At 41.4% G+C, this 21,996-nt stretch overlaps 1 protein-coding gene across 8 annotated transcripts in view; it reads left to right on the top strand.

Annotated features, from left to right (window-relative positions):
- slc2a9l2 (solute carrier family 2 member 9, like 2) overlaps positions 1-21,996 on the top strand; it is a 100,116-nt gene that overhangs the window by 41,778 nt on the left and 36,342 nt on the right. For all 8 annotated transcript variants that reach the window (XM_081710177.1, XM_081710175.1, XM_081710174.1 and 5 more), the window contains 3 exons: positions 11,963-12,095; positions 14,286-14,473; positions 18,816-18,926. In XM_081710177.1, coding sequence (XP_081566303.1) covers positions 11,963-12,095; positions 14,286-14,473; positions 18,816-18,926 — 432 coding nt within the window. The remainder of the gene's footprint in view (positions 1-11,962; positions 12,096-14,285; positions 14,474-18,815; positions 18,927-21,996) is intronic.

A 21,996-nucleotide genomic window follows, 5' to 3' on the forward strand; every position in this document is an offset into this window, starting at 1 on the left:
GTAACCATCATGCTAGCAGATGTGCAAGAAAAGGTCTCAAGTATGAAGAACTGGACCTCACGTATGACATGGTCCATGTCTACTGGCTGAAGTACTGCACTCCATGAGCACCTGGCAGCGCAAACGAACCAGCTGCTAACAGATTGAACCAACCTGAATGGTTAACTGAAATCTGGACAGTCCTGATTCTGAAAGACCCCCAGAAAGGGGCAGTTCTATTCAACTACCGGCTGATAACCTGCCTCTGCACAACATTGAAGCTCTTGTCAGGCATCAGTGCATCTGTCTGAGGTACTCACTAAGCACTTCATCACTTGGGGCCATCATCCTGGTGTACTTCTGGATCTTGGTTGTTTCATCCTGGATAAGGGCTCTAAAGCTCACTAGTCCTCAGCACCCCTCCTTCTGCTTAGTGTACAGTCTCAGAGTGCTGGATTTGGAGTGAAACCTTCATTGTATTGTGAGGAGCGTCCTTGTCTTGATGTCAGTAGCTTCTGTCTCCTCCTTAGGCCAGTTTATTATGCCAGAGGGGTTTGTGATGACTGGTAGAGCTTAGGTGTTGATAGTGTATCTAATGATTGGTAGAGCATAGGTGTTAATGTATCTGATGACTGGTAGAGTGTAGGTGTTGATAGTGTATCTAATGACTGGTAGACCGTAGGTGTTTATATATCTGATGACTGGTAGAGCATAGATGTATCTGATGACTGATAGAGTGTAGGTGTTGATATATCTGATGACTGGTAGACTGTAGGTGTTGATATATCTGATAACTGGTAGAGTATAGGTGTTTATATATCTGATGACTGGTAGAGCATAGATATTGATGTATCTGATGACTGATAGAGTGTAGGTGTTGATATATCTGATGACTGGTAGACTGTAGGTGTTGATATATCTGATAACTGGTAGAGTATAGGTGTTTATATATCTGATGACTGGTAGAGCATAGATATTGATGTATCTGATGACTGATAGAGTGTAGGTGTTGATGTATCTGATGACTGGTAGAGTGTAGGTGTTGATATATCTGATGACTGGTAGAGTGTAGGTGTTGATATATCTGATGACTGGTAGACTGTAGGTGTTGATGTATCTGATGACTGATAGAGTGTAGGTGTTGATGTATATGATGACTGGTAGACTGTAGGTGTTGATATATCTGATAACTGGTAGAGTATAGGTGGTGATATATCTGATAACTGGTAGAGTGTAGGTGTTGATGTATATGATGACTGGTAGAGTATAGGTGTTGATATATCTGATAACTGGTAGAGTTTAGGTGTTGATGTATATGATGACTGGTAGACTGTAGGTGTTGATGTATATGATGACTGGTAGACTGTAGGTGTTGATATATCTGATAACTGGTAGAGTATAGGTGTTGATGTATATGATGACTGGTACAGTGTAGGTGTTGATGATGTATCTGATTCCTGGTAGAGCGTAGGTGTTGATAGCTGATATCTTGTTCTTCCCATTCAGCTGACCTCTCGGGACTTGTCTCACTCTTTGTAGGTACTTGGTTGTAGCTGTAGCTTTATTGTTTATTATAGGATATTTCAAACATGTGTTTTTCCTGTCTTTATTGTTTATTGTAAGGTATTTTAACCATGTGTTTTTCGTGTCTTGTCGTTGGTCATTGTTCCATGTTTGATGTTTAAAGTCACAGTGTTTAATTTTTTTGTCTTCTTTGGTGTTTTCGTGTTTGTTCTGCCTTTATTTCTGTTCTTGTGCTAGTAGTGTTTTCCTTCTTTGTATCCTTGTCTTGTTCTTGCAGCAAGTCATCTATAGAGCATTTAATTACCAGCGGTTACGGCTTTGGCCTCAGTACTCGTCCCTTTAGTCAGCCTTGCGTCCCACCTCCCTTCATGCACCGCTACATGCACTGATGGCAGATTGGATTTCCATCAGGACAGGAATGAAGTTTTTGTGCACTACACACCTGTCAAGTTCTCATGTGCTTACACCACTGTTACGCATTACCATATAGCATGTATGCCTAATGCAAATGGAAGGAAGTGTAATGCATGTAGCGTTAATCGTCACTAAAGCAGTGCATGTCACATGTTGAGATGCGCTGGTTCTGACCCACTGGTTCAGACACGCTGGCAGAGGTTCTTAGGCTCATGTCATCTGGGCTGTAATGAAGCACATAGCAGAAGGTCATCTGTGCAATTTTCAGCTGTGAAATAAAGTGTGTGCCGTTCATTAGTGTGAAGAAACCGTCTTTTCTTAGCATTCCTGGTTCTTTAAAGGTGCCTTGAATGATTTATTGGGTTCAGAGGGCCAGCTGTTTATCAGAAGAGCCACATTTTAAATTTAGGGAGTGAATAGACCAGTGTACACTACAGGAACAATAACAGGGACTGAATCTCAGGTGGTTGTGTTTGGAATAAATGCATTCTACTGGTTTAGGGCGGCCTGCTTTGTAGAAATATCATACTTCAATGTACCTTGCAGTTTTTAACAAATAATAATAAAAAAAAACTATATCTAATCCCCTTGGGCCATTGTGGTACTTTTCCTGCAGCAAAAGACAAGTGGTGGTGTGCGTTGAGGTCAGTTGTTCGTGCCATGCCCAAACCACTGCTAGCTGAGCTGCTAACATATCCTGCTACCAACATGCTTAATATGAAGAGTGAATAAATTACACTGATCTTACAACAGTACCAATGATGCCTCCATCTGTCTCTCTAAACAAATTTCCATCTTATTACTTATATTGGCACAGGGTGGGTCAGAGGTTGGCTTTGTCAGGGTCATTGGCATTAGGAGATAAGTGAAAGCTGATTGGCTCCTTGTAATTGGCTCGATAGAAAGGATTTTGGTGGCACCCGAACCCAAGTGCCCGGTGTCACATGACCCAGTTCTGTTTGGAATGCTGTTTGGAGCACGGAGACCTGCATATGGAAGGGACTCTGTGTGCGTGAAAGAAGGAGAGTGAGAAAGAGATAAAAGCAGTGAGGAAGGGTCTTAAATCAACTCATTCAGCTAATGTTGGTCGAGGACATTCCACAAGTGTGTGTGTCTGTGCGAAAGTAGCTGATCTTTTCCTTTGTTTATTTTTATATATAATAAATGTACTAATATATAATATAATCTTCTGCTACAGGTATCTTGTACACACACTGAGAGTTTAGCTTAATGACCGTATCTTGGCATTAATTGCAGAGTCAGTCTTGGCCGAGTGGGTCCTCTCGGTCTGTGGCTTTCCACAGTGCTGTAGAGGGTAATGAATGTCATGGCTATTGTGGTATTGACGGGAGGGAAGGACTCACCACACTCTCAGCTTTAGCCTTCACTGTATGTGTGTGTGTGTGTGTGTGTGTGTGTGTGTGTGTGTGTGTGTGTGTGTGTGTGTCTAAGTCATGTTTCTTCCTTATGATCTTTTGTTCTTTCTTTTATATATCTTCCTCTGTCTTTGTTTTTTGTTTGTGTTGTTTCTTGTAGTGATTAATAATCTTCATTGCTTAATCATTTGTTCTGAAAGTGTGTGTTTAATGTTTGGTTTGTGTGTGTGCGTGTGTGTGTAAGAAGCACATTAGCAGTCTGGTATTGTATACTGGTAAGGGCCCAAGAGGGGGAGGTAACAGTTGCCTTAAGCCAGACACACTACCTGGCTCCTCTGAAAAGTGTGTTTGAAAGCATGTGAACATGAGTGAATGCTTATGCTGCAGTAATAAGCGTGTGTGTGTGTGTGTGTGTTTGTTTGTGTGCGCTGCCATAATGAGCGTGTTGGTGGGTGTGTGTGTGCATGCTTGCTACAATTTTTCTTACAGTGATGCCTCTCTTTAAGTATATCGGCAACTACAAAACAGAGTCTTGTAGTTTTTCCCAGAGAAACCGTGTGCATTTTTATAGGCATGGTTCACCCAATACAGATATAATCACTCCTTGGTAACGTCTGGCTAGACACAGCTCTCCTCTATCCAGACACCACGTGCTTGCACTTGTCCGCCTACCAGCCACCTGCTCCACGTGCACCTGTGAGCTCGTGGTCATAACGGCTCTCTCTGTTTCACTAACTGTTGTTAAGTCTTTCCTGAAGCGTAAGCCATGTTTATCTCCCAGGTGATTGTTTCATCTTTCGTCTTCATCACCTCCTTTTATCACTTTTTCAATGCAATTAGGAAAAACAGATATGTTGGTTTGTGGCCCTGTTTGTTCTCTTTCCTCAGAGCTTGGTTATCCACTGATGTATCTGCTGACTGTGGTTTCATCCACTGATGTATCTGCTGACTGTGGTTTCATCCACTGATGTATCTGCTGACTGTGGTTTCATCCACTGATGTATCTGCTCACTGTGGTTTCATCCACTGATCTGTCTGCTGACTGTGGTTTCATACACTGATATATCTGCTCACTGTGGTTTCATCCACTGATGTATCTGCTCACTGTGGTTTCATCCACTGATCTGTCTGCTCACTGTGGTTTCATCCACTGATGTATCTGCTCACTGTGGTTTCATCCACAGATCTGTCTGCTCACTGTGGTTTCATCCACTGATCTGTCTGCTCACTGTGGTTTCATCCACTGATATGTCTGCTCACTGTGGTTTCATCCACTGATATGTTTGGTCACTTTGGTACTACTCTAGCCTACATAATGAATACTACTATAGCCTACATAACGAATACTACTATAGACTACATAATGTTATTTGAGTATAGTGGTTTGTAATCTATTAGTTCTGAGAGGTTTTTCATGTCTGCTAAATATTGTAAGTCACAAGCATCACACTGGATTTGGTGATCATGTTTTGATTAGTACAGTTTCTGCGACTACTCTGATGTCTAGCCAAGGGTCACTTACTAGACATTTTACTTTTCAGTATATTTACACTGCAATCAGGTGACCAAATAGTCAGTACCGGCTGGCGAGCAGAACGTGGACCGCCGGGGTTGGCTTCAGCCTTGCAGTGTATTTTCATTATGAAAGTGTGATGAATGTTTAATTTTCTTTTTGACTGGCCTGTCACATTCAGCAGACATAGTTTCGTCCTCTTCCTTGAGAATAATGTTACCATTAAGTAGATTCAGCGCAATTAGCTATCGGTTCACTGCCATCGTCAGCTCCCCCAATCCCCCAAAAATGACTCGATCTCATTCCACAAGGACCCATTTTTCTTAGAATATCATTAATATTGGACCACACTTTACTTTCATATTAATAATGCACATTAGAATAGAGCACTGATTTCACACACCAGTGTATGAGCTTTGAAGAAAAGTAGATACTGTGAGCTACTTTTTTATAAATGTAATCATTGAGTCTCACTCCAGAAAATGTCCCTGTTTGCTGTTCATTGTTTTGGTCTACTGTCCAGTTGTGTAACGTACTGAAACTGTAACGGTGCTGCTGGCCCGAGTACCGCAGGGCATGGGACAGGACGCACAGACTCCCTTGACAACGTGAAACATTTAATGACAATAAACGTGTACAACAGGGGTGGCGCTCACACATAACACTAATGGAAAACACGACTGTACACTTAACGTTAAACATAAACCACTGATTCATAAATAGACGATTACACAAAACAACGTTACGGCTAGAATAATCAGGATTGACACATAAGTAGTGACAATGACCAGCAAAGGGATCACACACGGACAGGCATTTAAATAGACACAAGACATTAACATTAAACGCTGCGCATGCATGCACAATCCCGGGGGTCGTGGTTACAACACAAACACAGCACACGTGGATCCCCCTGCACGCGGGGGGCCGTACCACGTGACTTAAGGTTGGCGGACCAGTCCGTGACAGAAACAAAGCGCTGGCACTCAGTGATCATCTCTGGGGATTTCACTAACCCTCACACACTTGACAGGTTGTGGCAAACGATATGTAAAAATTATTTTAAAATGTAAAGGGAGGAACACTGATAAATATAACTGAGTAAAAGTAAATTTTTTGACCTCACAAATATATTCGAGTAAATGTATAAAGTATCCTCTTTTAAAATAGATTAGCTCTTAATAGTACGATTTGTTCAAAATTACTTAAAGTAAAATGGGGGTAACTGTAGTGTGTTACTACCTATGTCTGTTTGTTTGTTTGTTTGTGTGTGTGTGTGTGTGTGTGTGTGTGTGTGTGTGTGTGTGTGTGTGTGAGCGGTATACTGGTGTTACGTCTGGTTTTGCTTTAAATGATCCTAAGAAAGTGGGAACAGGTGAACTGAATCAGTGTGTTCACACTTACTCATGCTGCGTAATTTACAGGAAGCATGTAGATAATGCAGCTTGTTTACAGGGAGCATGTAGATAATGCAGCTTGTTGAAGTGCAGTTTGATTAACAGATCTATTAACAGATCTGTGCTTTGTCAGTTGGACATGTGTCTTTCTATAACTCTGTGGTTAGTCAGTTGGACATGTGTCTTTCTATAACTCTGTGGTTAGTCAGTTGGACATGTGTCTTTCTATAACTCTGTGGTTTGTCAGTTGGACATGTGTCTTTCTATAACTCTGTGGTTTGTCAGTTGGACATGTGTCTTTCTGTATATCCTTTCTGCATTGAGTTGTAACAATCATTAAGTTGTAATAATCATGGTAAAAGTCATATAGTTTGAAAAGGGATTTGAATGCCTGAAAGTTAGACAAAGTGATAAAGTCTTTTTTGACCATAAAATCAGACTGCTGATGTTAGTTTGGCCAGTTTGGGACTGATCTGGGGCTCTAGTACAGCCTACTCTGGTTCAGGAGGTTTGGAAGGCTGTTCCACTGTATGGCTAAGAAGACTGTTCCATCTCTGACACAAGCTTTGGCAGTGTGAGGCTAGCAAGAGATGTTACTTTTAAGCCATGTAAGAGTTGCTATAAGACTGAAAGCACACAAATGTTTGTGTGGTGCAGGTGATTTGATGGTTTGATAATTCTAGTGTCTGTGACAATCCAGGAGTGTGTGACATGTCTCTGACATGCCAGGAGAGTTTGAGGAGTCTGTGTCATTCCCGTGTGGATGCTTTAAATTAAACTGACCTAAACATAGGTGAATGTAATTTAATTGGGTTGAACCAAATTAGGTTTCGACCATCAGGAGTGTACATGTCACAGAGGAGTGTACATGTCACCTCCAGTATGTTAGACCAAGGGGAGTGTATGTGTCACCTCCAGTATGTTAGACCAAGAGGAGTGTACATGTCACCTCCAGTATGTTAGACCAAGAGGAGTGTACATGTCACCCCCAGTATGTTAGACCAAGAGGAGTGTACATGTCACCTGCAGTATGTTAGACCAAGAGGAGTGTACATGTCACCTCCAGTATGTTAGACCAAGAGGAGTGTACATGTCACCTCCAGTATGTTAGACCAAGAGGAGTGTACGTGTCACCTCCAGTATGTTAGACCAAGAGGAGTGTACGTGTCACCTCCAGTATGTTAGACCAAGAGGAGTGTACATGTCACCTCCAGTATGTTAGACCAAGAGGAGTGTACATGTCACCTCCAGTATGTTAGACCAAGAGGAGTGTACATGTCACCTCCAGTATGTTAGACCAAGAGGAGTGTATATGTCACATACAGTATGGTAGACCAAGAGGAGTGTACATGTCACCTCCAGTATGGTAGACCAAGAGGAGTGTACGTGTCACCTCCAGTATGTTAGACCAAGAGGAGTGTACATGTCACCTCCAGTATGTTAGACCAAGAGGAGTGTACATGTCACCTCCAGTATGGTAGACCAAGAGGAGTGTACATGTCACCTCCAGTATGTTAGACCAAGAGGAGTGTACATGTCACCTCCAGTATGTTAGACCATGAGGAGTGTACATGTCACCTCCAGTATGTTAGACCATGAGGAGTGTATATGTCACATACAGTATGTCACACCAAGTTTGACGGTGTCGCTGCAGGGCTGTATGTGATTCCTGCTTCTTGAATATTCTCATTACACACACGCACATTTACAGTATTTGTCAGACGCCCTTGTCCAGAGTGACTTACAGATGTGCTTCAAATATCAAATGATCAAGCAGGATCCACTACCACTTGCACACATGCATGCATGCGTGCACTGCACACACACACACACACACACACACACACACACACACACACACACACACACACATACACACAGAGTGTGAGCAGTGTTGGTGTGCAGTTCAGGAGCTCCACTTAATTACCTGCCATCAGCTGTGTGTTTGCACGTTTACGTCAGGATTTCTGTGTGAAGGTGCCTTCTTCACAAATTTATTCTCAGCTTGTCTGTTGGCTACAGAAGGAGTGAGAACACTGAACGTCCTTCCACTTTACATATTCCTTGAGTTTTCATGTTTAACGGAGATGATAAAGCCATAGAGACAGACTAAGATGGAGATCCTTAGAGAGAGATGGAGTGAGATGGAGATACGTAGAGTGTGATGGAGGTGTGGATGGTGCTGTAGAGACAGAGTGGGGTGGAGGTGCTGTGTAGACAGAGTGGAGTGGAGGTGCTGTACTGTGCAGGCGAGCTGGCAGGGGTGTGTACGTCAGATCCTGCCAAGATGTCTTTTGAAGTGTGTGTGTGTGCATGTGTGTGTCTTTGGATGAGCTCAGTGAGTGAGATATAAATGCAGGTTGGTGATTCATCCTTAGAACCACATGAGTAAAGTAGTTCCAGGTCAGTGATCAGACTGCACACTTCCTCTGCTCAAAGACAATGACGACACACAGATCTCAATGTTTTAAATATTTTCAGTGTTGTGTGTATCTCTGCTCTATCTCTTTGTGTATCTCTGCTGTGTCTCTGCTGTATCTGTGTATCTCTGCTGTACAGTGCCTGTAGAACATTTTCATACCCCTTTGAAGGACTTTTTTGTCCTACAGCCTGAAATCAAATCTCATAAAAAATATATTTCTCCTGTTTTATTTTCACATTTTATTTTAGAGTATTCAAGTAATGAGAAAAAGAAAATTTCAAAATGAAAATTTAGAATAACAAGGTTGATGGCTCGACATTAGAATCTTCCAAGTCAACGTTTTCAGTATTGCCACGTTTTCAGTATTGGCATTTCCCACCACAGTCAAGTTAGGCCCCTGAGGAAGACCCTTAACCCACAATTGTTCAAGTTGTGAAGGTCCATGTTTTCTAGGACATGGTGGAGGTTCATGTGTTCTTGGAAAATACTTCAGACAAACAGTGTGCACACAGATTCCAATAGTGCAAGAATAGAAATACCTTAAATACCTTAAGCAACATTGTCTAACTACAGGGACCAACTTTAACAAATTGCATATGAGAGCCTGGACTCCAGTATAACTCCAGTGTGAAGGTCTATGTGTTCTAGGGCATGGTGAAGCCACATATCACTGACTACTACTCGTCTACTCACTATAAAGATATTGTTTTCTATTTCTAGTTATTTCATTTTTCATTTTTTTATGACGTTAACCTTTATTGGGTTTTTTTCTGGTAATACTCTTCAGAATGATCAATCTTATTAGTAGTAGTAGAACTACCTCCACCCCAGATCAGATATGTGTTCTGGATGCTGTAATTCATTTTCCTGTTGGTTTTTCCAACACCCTCTCAATAGAACTGGAAAAATGAGAGCAGTGTTTTCTCAACAATTTTAGTGAAATCATTTTGATTGCTTTATTGTCCCCCTGCAGGGGGTGTTTATGCATCAGGTCAGTAATACATGGATCTCAGCACAAGTGCAGCAATATCTGCCCCCAAGGAGGTGTTTAATATGCCTCTCAGACACACATCAACAGTTCCCACAGTGCCAAGAGGGCTTCCAGAATGTGCCGGAAGGAGCAGAGGCACATCAGAGGAGGGCCTCTCATTCTTTGAGTCATTAAATTTAATTGCGGCATCTCCACACCTTTGCTACTAATTGCTACCTCCAACCATCAGTGTGGTAAATCTAAACTCACCTTCACCATGGTGATCATATTTATCAAAAACATTGTGCTTGAAATTCTAGAAATATTCAGTTCTGCAATTTATCAGAGGATTTGATCCTACACTTCTTCATCTCTGATTTCATCTTCATGTGTGGGATTGAGTGGGTATACGTGTGGGTTCTTGTGGATGTATGCATGGGACCCATTAGATGTTTGTGTGGGATACATTAGACTGTTCACTAGACTGTTCACTAGACTGTTCACTCCAGCCCACAAAAGCACCCCATAGACACTGTTCCCTATTCATTCATACGCCTGACCCTCCATACGTCTGCTCCTCCAGAGTACTTGAGTGTGTAGAACACTCCAGAACTAAACTAGAATGGTCTTGGGCAATGGTTTTAAAAAACTTATGATGTTGGGGTGCTATTGAAGTATAATTGGAGTATGTTCTAGGTATGTGTTTGGCTTGTTAGTGTTGTTTTTGTAAGAGAGTAAAAAACCTAAATGTGATATTGCCATGCAAACATGCATTTTCACACTTCTCTTTGACCGTGTTTATCAATTGCATGGTCCTTCACCCAAACTGACTGTAAGAAGCTCTTCCCCCTTAGGTTTTATGTGCACCTCAAGTTTCAATGCTGGTTTTTCCTAAACGTACCTGCTCAAATTGACACGCACATAGTTAATTGATTTAACATGTTTATTAGGCACAATGCCCTACAAATAGGCTGTATGGATTAAAAATCCTTCAAAATGGATTAAATGAAAACTTAATTTCATAGATTTTTTATTGAATAAACAAAGATATGCATAGATATGCATGCATAGAGACCACTGATTAAGATGGTATTGGGTATTGCTATAGTAAAACAAATGTAACAATGTAACAAAACAAGATTTACCTAAATTAGATTCATAGTGGATTGAGTGTGGCTAAACAAATAGAAGAAATAAAAAACAAAGGGAAAGAACATCAAAAGAACTGTTGTCTAGGTAACTTGTGAGCGTGAGTAACCAGGACAGAGCAGGCGTCTGATCAAACCAAAAGACAGACAAAACAAAAGCAAATTATCAACCAGTAAACACAATTAGTAGTTAGGGCAGTGGTAGCTCAGTGGTTAGGTACTTGACTTGTAATTGGAAGTTTGCTGGTTCAAGTCCTGCTGCCACTGATCAAGGCCTCTAGCCCTCAATTGCTTAAGTTGTACTCAGTAGTAATTATAAGTTGCTTTGGATAAAAGTGTCAGGTAAATGTAGTTATTAGCCATTTGTTTATAATAAACATGAGGTAAGCAACATAGAAGGACTTTGAGTAATGGGAAATGCTAATGAACCAATAGTTAAAAGAGTAAGAAAAGATACATGACAGATTACCAAAATAAGAAAGGCAGTATTGACAATACTCAGATAAGTTAATCAGACTTTATTTGCTCATTTATCACTTGAAATCAGTGACATCACATTACTGTATTTACTTTGTAGCTTGTATCTGTGAAAAAAAGAAACATCTCAGCATTTTCTCAGGCACATGGACCTATAAAAAAAGAGAATGCTTTATTATATATTTTGATAACTCCTGCAAATACGTTTCTGTGAAAGTTCCTTTGTCCTTGACTGGGCAGGAGACGTTTTTTGGTTGTCCTGATTAACCTGGTTCTTCTGGAATTTTAAGCTTGCTGGTAAACATGCTGGTAAAGACATTACAACATGGGATCTTGGCAATGAGGAATGTCTTGGGAGAAAGAGGGGAAGGACAGTCAAATGGTCAAGAAGGAATGATAAGCATGGAGTTAGCTTGTTTTACAGCTGAGTGATAAACCCTGAGTTAAGGTGTTTTATAGGAGTGATAAGCCCTGAGTTAGGGTGTTTTACAGCACTTTGTTCAAGGGGGCAGTAAATGTAGAAAGCTCAGCCTTACCAAAATCATTGTTTCATCAGAGGAAGAAGGTGTAGTTGGTCTTCACTACAGTGGACTAGTACGTCACTTTTCGACAGATTTGTAGGAGGTGAAATTGAGATTTTTACAGACTGTCCATAAGTTTGTGGACAGCTAATAATCCATTATAGATGAATTATTGATGTTTTACAAGTGTGGTTCACATGTGTTGGTGTCTATCCTTGCAGGAGGACAGATGGACTTTCCTGTTTGGCTTCTTAGCAGTTCCAGCCATTCTGCAGCTGTGTGTTTTGCCATTTCTGCCAGAGAGCCCACGATTCCTGCTCATAGAGCGCAGAGATGAGGCTCGAGCTGAAAAAGGTACCCTCACTATCTCACTATCCCCCCTCACTGTACCCTCACTATACCCTCACTATCTCTCTACCCCCCCACTGTACCCTCACTATCCCCCCCTCACTGTACCCTCACTAACTCACCACCTCCCCTCACTATCTCACTATCCCCCCTCACTGTACCCTCACTATCTCTCTACCCCCCCACTGTACCCTCACTATCCCCCCCTCACTGTACCCTCACTAACTCACCACCTCCCCTCACTATCTCACTATCCCCCCTCACTGTACCCTCACTATCTCTCTACCCCCCCACTGTACCCTCACTATCCCCCCCTCACTGTACCCTCACTACCTCACCACCTCCCCTCAGTATCTCACTATCCCCCCCCTCACTGTACCCTCACTAACTCACTGCCCCCTCCCTGTACCCTCACTATCTCTGCTACTGTACCCTCAGTATCTCCCCTCACAATCTCCCATCACTGTACCCTCAGTATCTCAATATCCCCCCTCACCATGTACTCTTTCTATCTCACCACCTTCCCTCACTGTACCCTCACTATCTCACTATCCCCTTCACTGTATCCTCACTATCTCATTATCCCCCTCACTGTACCCTCACAATCTCCCATCACTCTACCCTCACTATCTCATTATCCCCCTCACTGTACCCTCACAATCTCCCATCACTCTACCCTCACTATCTCATTATCCCCCTCACTGTACCCTCACAATCTCCCATCACTCTACCCTCACTATCTCATTATCCCCCTCACTGTACCCTCACAATCTCCCATCACTCTACCCTCACTATCTCATTTTCCCCCCCTCATTGTACCCTCACAATCTCCCATCACTGTACCCTCACTATCTCATTATCCCCCCTCATTGTACCCTCACAATCTCCCATCACTGTACCCTCACTATCTCATTATCCCCCCTCATTGTACCCTCACAATCTCCCATCACTGTACCCTCTCTATCTCATTATTCCTCCTCACTGTACCCTCAGTATCTCACTACCCCCCCCCCCCTCACTGATACTGTTGACAACCAGGTTTTATTGTCCAAATACCAAAGATAAATTCTAGTTTTGGCACATAATTGTAAAATTACAATCCTGGTAGCAGTTAGATATCTTTCAACATCGATGCACGAAAAATGTAATGCACTGACAGGCAGAGCTGCATGCAGGTGCATAATCAGAAGTAAAATTTAATCCTCATAAAATTAAATCCTCTGACATAGTAAATAAAGTAAACAAGAGAACAAAACAAAAAACTAAACTAGACAAAAACTCCACAAAGGGAAACAAAGACCATGAGAAAAGAGCAAAACCAAGGAGGCACAAACAGGCAAAGCAGAAGCCTGCAAAACAACAAAACGCACAAATATGTACATGAGAATATACATGACGACATTCAAAGACTGACAAAAAGGACATGGGAATCAGGGAATAAATACACAAACACCAACAACACACAGGTGTGACAAATAAAGGATGAGGAAAACTGAAACAAGGGGCAGAACAAGAAATGAGACAAGACAAAGGAACACATGGCAAACAATTCCAGAGGGGAACTATGAGAAAAAAACCTCCTTTTTGGTAACTATGCCCATGACTATGTATCCCACCTAAATTTATCATGCAAGGGAAGGGTTAAATTTAGTGCGCCCCCACCCCACCCCATTCAGTGAGTGAAAGTTTTCCCCACCTCGTCATTTTTTTCTCCCCTCGTGGATGAGAGTGCAGAGAAACTCCACATCGACAGATTTCTTTTGAGAGTGCAGAAAAGAGTTGTTGTATAGCAAAGTGTATAAAAGGGTCAGAAGAGACAATTCAGCAAACAGTTCGGAATCAATGTGAAACACCTGTTTTAATGACTTACTTCATCTAGAGTTTCACTTGGATCATGGCCAGTGGTGAAAAACAGTACAGTGGTGCTTAAATCAGCAGTTCCATCCTTTTCCCCACATTTATGCTTAAACATATTCTTACCTTTGTGTTATTCAATTCATATTGAGTTAATCTCACAGCTCTGTAAATTTCGAAACTTTTTGGTCCGCTTATATTCACATTGACTTGAAAGCTATAAATTATGCAAACTCAAATTCTCTTTTTCTCTCTTTCCCTGTTTTCTTTCTACCACTCCCTCCCTCCCTCCCTCCCTCCCTCCTTCCTTCCTTTCTTCACTGTTCTCCCTATCCCCCACAGCTTTTCAGGCCTTCCTAGGAAAGAAGGATGTCTCTGCTGATCTGGAGGAAGTTCACGCCGAGAGTCGAGCACAGAACACTCTGCAGGTAGCCACACCTCTGGAGCTCTTTCAGAACAGAGCTGTCCGCTGGCAAATCATCACTATCGTTGTCGTCATGGCCTGCTACCAGCTGTGTGGGCTCAACGCGGTGAGTGCACACTAACACTGCTCAGGCTAACGTGCAATGTTTACACACCACATTCATACTCGTGCTTTTCAGTCTAGTGTAACCACATGCCAGGCTCCTCCCATAAAGTCTTCCAGCAAATAGGAGCGTTCATGTGTTCTTCCAGCAAATGGGAGCATTCATGCGTTCCTCAGCTAGGAGCACCATGACTCTTGCATTCCAATCAAGTAGTTTTATGTATATGCATATCTCGTCATTGGTGCTCTTAAAATTCACACCCCAAATGCTGAGATCTGATCTCACAACATGATTTAAGAGTCTTCATTTAATTGTGCATCCAAATACCCATTGATATCATTTTCCCTTGCAATAGTTTGACTATTTTCCTGTCATGGTATAATCTAAAAAGTGGGTGCTTAGTTTTAAGTTTGTGAAGACCATCTTAAGTGAAGTGAAATTTGGGAAGTTAAAGTTGGAAAGGACGTAGTGGAAAATTTTGTTGGTGTGTATTAGAAGGGCAGTGTGATAGTGTGTGCATTGTGATAAGGACAAGGCAAAAGAGCTGGAGTTACTAGCAGATATTCCACCAGGGACAACAGAGTAACAAATGGATGTAAACGCATCTAAGTGGGGTGAGGTAGGTACAAGACGTGGTGTAGCACACAAAGAAAGGTTCTGCACCAGGGCCTAATGGAGTGCCGTATCACATTTTTATGAACGGCGATGGTCATAATCTGGAAGAAATGGGTTATTCCAAAAGAGTGAAAAAGAGCAGTTGGTATCTTTTTCCCAAAGAGAAGGATTCCGTGAGTATAGAATAATTTCTTAATGTGGAGGCTAAGATTTTCTTTAGTGTGATCGCACAGAGACCTGCTGTATATTTGAAATGAATAACTTAATTGATACAGCATTTCAAAAGGCAGGCATTTCTGGCCTTCAGGTTGTTAGGAGCATAAAATTATGATGTGGCATCAGACTTAGGCAGAGCGACAAGCACCTACATGTGGATTCTTCCAAGTACCAGAGACGATTACTAGACTGGTTAAAGCTTATTTTCAGGATATTCAGTTCTAGTTTAATACAGGAGTGTAAGTTACGTCCTGGCAGATATTGGAAATGGGCATAATAGCTGAATTGTACTGTTTCACTGTTAGCATTTATGATGGTGATGGAGGTGATAATTAGGGGCCTGTAAGTGTGTTGTAGCTGGGGAGACGCTGCAGAACAGTACCCGGCTGCCTCCAATCAGGCCATACCTGGATGCCATGACAACTACTGTGCCGTGTACCCTGCGGTTGCTAGAGATCATCTTAGGTGGGCATGGATGAAGGTGAAACCTAGCAAGTCTAGATGTTGGTCAGTTGTAAAAGGAAAATTTGTGTGGACAAATTTTTGATGGAAGGAGAACTGATACCTTCTGTAGTGGAGAAACCACTTGAGTGTAGATGGTATAGTGCAGCATTGAATGATAAAGAGCAAGTTGAGGGGCTGAAGACAGAATTGGTGAAGGCCAGCAATAGCTTTGAGAAATAGTGTTTATCAGGCAACTGGAAATCGTGGTGCATGAAGTTTGATTTGATGCCCTTTATTTAGATGGCTATTGACGGTTTATGAGGTTGCAATTATTAAAGCATGTAGTCTGGAGAAGATTATGAACAAGGCTATAAGAAAGTGGCTAGGGGTGTCAGTGGGGCTGGGTATGGCCTTAGTCACAAAGGAAGCCAGTGTGGGTTTATGTTTAAAGAGGTCCATGTGGCTGGTTTAAATGTGAGATTGGGAGGGTTAAAAGTGAGTTTGCAGTTAGATGCCAGACCTCACTGGTGAGATTTCTGGAGGTGTCTTGGGCTTACTTCAGTGAAAGGGAAGTGCCTACCTGATGACCCCTGAGAAGAGCTTGTGATGTTGTGGTTTCTGGTGTGAAGTGACTGGTCTGGGCCCTATGTGAAGCTTTTATGGTTTGGCACAGGAAATCTGACATCTTATTCTGTGTAGTATAATTATAATTGAGACGGTGTCAGTCTCAAACATTTAGAGGAAGGTTATTCTATAGTTTTGGAGCTTTAAGAAGACACCCTAGGGTTAGAGTTAGCCATACAGTTCCTAACCGTAACCATACAGTCCTTAACCGTAACCATACAGTCCTTAACCGTAACCATACAATACTTAAGCCTAACCACACAGTTCCTAACCCTATCCACACAGTCCTTAACCCTAACCATACAATTCTTAACTCTACCCATACAGTTCTTAAGCCTAACCACACAGTTCCTAACCCTAACCATATGGTCCCTAACCCTAATCATACAGTTCTTAACCTTGACCATACAGTTCCTCTTAAAGAGGCATTAGATCACACCAAGCATGAGCACCTGTACGTACACACACACACACACACACACACAATAGACGACTGCATCTGTGAAGTGCCATAATTGCATACTTTACTGCTTACAATCCTACAGCTGTCTCCCCCACTGTAGGTCAGTGGAGTTAATGGTTCGGTCTCAGCTCAACGTGAGCTTTCCACATGCATTACTTATTGGAGCAGGAAACACCAGCTCTCTCCTCCTGTGTCATCTTACTCCGAAAAGAGAACTGACACCAGGTCGACAAAAACGGATCCAGCATGTACACACAGACCCGCACCCACACACACAGAGGCAGAATGACTGATGGTAAGATGCAGAGAGAGACGTGGAAGGCTGGTAGAGGGATTGAATAAGGTAGACGTAATCAAAGATTTGCATACATAATTGAAACTGAGCTGACCGAGGGATAGAGCTTCTGTTTTATTAAGGGAAAGACATACTGACTGCTTATCCATGCATCTGTGGCATGTGAGAGGGGGCAGACAGATAGACTGACTGTCCATCCATCTCTGGCATGTGATGTGTAGAAATGCAGGTTCTATTTGATGCATGCATGTCCATCCATCATATTACAAAGTGAATTTATTCCTAGTGTTCACCAGTTAATCACTTATTTAATAGTGCACATTTGATGTGATTTTCAAAAGACATTTATAATATGATCACTTTGCATATTCATGACTCAAAGTTGGGTCATTTATTATGAACACTGAATGTAATCAGAGTAGCCGATTGTGATTTATGGGTCAAACCGTATAAATTCAGCCTCTGGTTGAATTTTCAACCCAGTGTCATGAATCACTTTTTAGTCTCGTTGCAAAAAACTCCATCACTGAACAACAGGGTCTACCACTCAACACCACTGTCCACCACTCAACACTAATGTCCACCACTGAACACCAATGTCTGCCAGTGACCATGCACTACTGACCACCACTGTACACAACTGTGCTGTCAGCCTGGACCTACAATCTCCATGCCTCCAGAGAGTCCGTGTCATGCTTGTACCCATGCCTGTATCCCCTGCCCCACTCATGAACAGTTCCTTGGACTGGTTTGCTATTTCAGTTGTAGTATCAGCTGGGGAAACGAAGCCCAGCTAAGAAAGCAGCCACCCCCTTTGGGAGCAGCACTGTGTTCAGGCATCACATCTCACAAGCTCAGCTCCTTTATTTGCATTCACTGGGTGCTTTAGATGCTGCCAACAAATTCAATCATAGTAATGCATTTAGATGTGTTAAGAGCTGGTCCCAGCTCAGTGATTTCATCAGTTCAGTAGTATAGTTAGAGCCTAACCAAATGGAAGCGTCTGCTTTATAAGGATAATTCTACTGATCTCATCAATTCTCATAAAAATCTGAGATTTTGTGTGAATGAGGGCAGAAGCCTCAGAACCCTACCTGACTGGTTCTTGATTTGTGGAGTCTTTTTAAATGTTTAGCTGGCGCTCATATTTTCAGCTTTTTGGCCATATTATTTCTTTATGCAGTGCCATATGTCAAATGGTAACTTCATTTGAAAGAAAACTGAGATTGTGCTGAACATTTTGATATGAAACATATGGCTATCATGCTGTATATAAGAACCTTTAAAGTGAATTTAAGAAACTCTGCAAATGTCCTTGGACTTCAGAGACATCAGAGCCAGAGTTATTAGTGATGCCTTGTTTGTTGCTGATGATATTGACATCATCTGTGCAGATGATTGCAGTGAACTTTTTAATGATCAGGCCCTCACTGTGAGTGTTGGATAGATTTGAGCATGAAATGGCTTGGCTTACTGATGCTTTTTCTAATGGATTTTAACCCCTGTACGGTGGGACTGTTATGGAGTTTAATTGTGTAACTGCTTGATTGGAACATCACATTAGTGACCGTTATGTAACAGCCTGCATTTGGTGTATGACATCAAGTTAACAATAGTACTCCTCATATGATGGTATTTGGGTCATACAACAAAACAAAAATGTTCACTGTCTTTTGTGTTGTTGACAGATCTGGTACTACACCAATGGAATCTTTGAGGAAGCGGGTTTTCACAAGAGCACAATTCCCTACATCACCCTCAGCACTGGAGGAATCGAGACGGTAGCTGCAGTCATATCGGTGAGGTCTCAGGTTGTTCTTTAGTCTCAAACAGGGCTTGCAGGCCTGCATGGTCTGAAGGCTCCCACGGACTTGTCTGTTCTAGGCATTTATTAGGTTTTGCTTCCCTGAAATATACGGTGAGGAAACTTTTCCAGGTGTCTTAGGTGAGGGCTGCCATGGTCTCAGGTGGGTCCTTAGATTAAGGATTTTTTGAAAACCTGCAGTACCGCTTGGGTGGGTAGAAGTGGAACATAGCAGGACTGTGCTAAATCATTACATATGTAATTTTTGTTCCAAACAGCAAGTAAAAGCAGGCCTGGCAAGTGAGATTTGAGAATTTATTAGCACTGAAATGAAGGAATTTAAGCTAAACACGAGTAGTAGTTCTGTAGATTTATTATTGTTTATGTACCTTTAAACAGTAAAATTGGGAGCTGCAAGACAAAAAAATTACCATCAAAACTGAATGTTTGTTTGTTTTATGAGGCAAAAATCATTCATCATTGCTTTATCTGGGGCGAGCAGTGGTCAGTTTTGCCTTTAATGCAAATTCACTGTGATATCACAATGATAAATGAAAATATGCAAGACATTACCATCATGCACCTTAATCTTAGCTGGAAACATTTATCTACATTGACCTGATATTCAATTTGGAAATTTCTCAATTCCTATTTGAAGCTCAGCTTTAAATTCTGTGCTTATTTTATACAATTATATTTATATACAATTATATATATATATATAAAATGGTGTGAAAAAAGTGATTGCCCCCTAAACCTAATAACTGGTTGGGCCACCCTTAGCAGCAACAACTGCAATCAAGCGTTTGCGATAACTGAGTCTTTTACAGCACTATGGAGGAATTTTGGCCTATTCATCTTTGCAGAATTGTTGTAATTCAGCCACATTGCAGGGTTTTCGAGCATAAACCACCTTTTTAAGGGCATGCCACAGCATCTCAATCAGATTCAGGTCACTTTTTCACACAGGGCCATGAAGGTTTGGATTTTTTTTTCCCTTAATAATAAAAACCTTCATTTAAAAATTGCATTTTGTGTTTACTTGTGTTATCTTTGTCTAATATTTAAATTTGTTTGATGATCTGAAACATTTAAGTGTGAAAAACATGCAAAAAAATAAGATATCAGGAAGGGCGCAAACACTTTTCCACACCAGTGTGTGTGTGTGTGTGTGTGTGTGTGTGTATTTATATAGTGAGTGTGTGTGTGTGTGTGTGTGTGTGTGTGTGTGTGTATATATATATATAGTGAGTGTGTGTGTGTGTGTGTGTGTGTGTGTGTGTGTGTGTTATATGTAGGTATATGTATGGAGAAACATTTTTTGAACACTATACTAGACCTGTATCCTTACGATTTCTGATGACATTTGATACATTGACATTTTTTGCATTGCTATATGCACATTTGAAGAGTCCCAACTGTTCATTTCTTCCTTTTTCAAGTTCCACCCAGCTCTTGAATACACATGGAGTATAGCACATCTTGGCATGAGATAACCTTTTTGGATGTTTCAGTGAAGTTTGGAGTTTCTTGTTTAACACCGTCTGTTATAAACCAAACTATTCTTATTTCTGTTTGCATTACACTTCTTCACATTCCGAGGCCTGTAAAAAGTCCATCCCTTTCTCACAGCTACTAAGACTTTATTGCATTTGCAGTGAGAATGAAGTCTGCCAGCAGAGAAGTGTGGAAATGTGTGAATATCTTCATGACAAGTGGGTTTCCTGAGGAAGTCGTAAATGACATCTTTTCTCATGTTTTATCTGTTCAGAGAGTGGACACACTGACCTAAAAACAAATTACTGTTAAAACCACAGGAATTCCTTTGGTGCTGACTTATCATCCTACAACTAAAAAAGTGGCTGATATTATATGTAAACATTTCAGAATCCCCAAGGATGATGCAGAGATCATCTCCTCCACTAATCTCCCATAGACAAGACAAGAACATCAAAGGCATGTTCGTCATGAGTGAGAGAAATTTAGATAATAGAAGTTGTCTGCTGTGTTACTTGTAAAGCTGTAATCAGCTTTACACAGAAGAAACCAAGCGAAGACTTGCTGATCGGGTTGTTGGAACACCATCAGACCATTGGAATTATGCATTTGATATTTCCAATGGCAAGGCATTTTAATACTAATTAACACTGCATTATGACAAGTCTGTTTGCTTTGCCAGTTGATGCTATGGCAGCAATGAATTTAGGAAACTTAAAGAAAAAGAACTCAGCTGAAAGTTATGATTTAACATTTACTTTTTAATATAAAAACCGGCTTCTCCTACTACTAGTTCAGAAGCACTTGCACAGCTGATGAAGGACATCTGTCCAAAACATCCTGTTTCTCTGGAAACTGTACTTCACTACAGTTCTGAATCTCGCCCTTTCTCTCTCTCGTCCTACTGAATCTGCATTTCGCTTTTAATTATTCCATGATTTTCTGTGCTCTGGATTCCTGGAGCTTGGGTATATTGCAGGACATTGTTTGTACCTCTGTACATGTACATATTTCGATATCTTCAAGGGGTGTTCAAGGGCGTTCATCTAGGGGCGTTCAATTTCTTTCTCTGACATGAATAAAATCAGTTTATTTTAGTGTTTTGATAGTTATATATAAGCATACCAGCAGGCCTTAGTACAAATAGCAGTGAAGAGGACAGAGATACCATGGAAATTCAAACAGTGAGCATTATTTTCCACAGTAATGGCAAACATGAAGATGTGTTGAAAACCATGTGGGAGAATTTCTTCTTTTTCTCCTCTCTTTAGAAGGAATCACATATTAAAGTAGGAGTGATGCACTTATAGGAGTCCCTAGGGTGAAGTTTGTGAAGTTGAGTGAACGAGCCCTCAGAGCAGGGGCACCTCCTTGATGGAATAAAACATGAGACCCAGTCAACCCCCCAGAACCTCTGCCTGTCTCAGCTAGTGAAGCCTTCCTCATTTCTTTTTCTGTATAAATTCTGCAAAGACGGTGTATAATTCATTTTTAAAATTATTTTGTTACAATGGTTGGTTGGCACTGAAAGCCAGTAAATGTGACACAGCTCAGCACCCTCTGGGAAA

Source organism: Electrophorus electricus, chromosome 3, assembly GCF_041902795.1.
Source record: "Electrophorus electricus isolate QZ-2024a chromosome 3, ASM4190279v1, whole genome shotgun sequence".
Classification (NCBI taxonomy): domain Eukaryota; kingdom Metazoa; phylum Chordata; class Actinopteri; order Gymnotiformes; family Gymnotidae; genus Electrophorus; species Electrophorus electricus.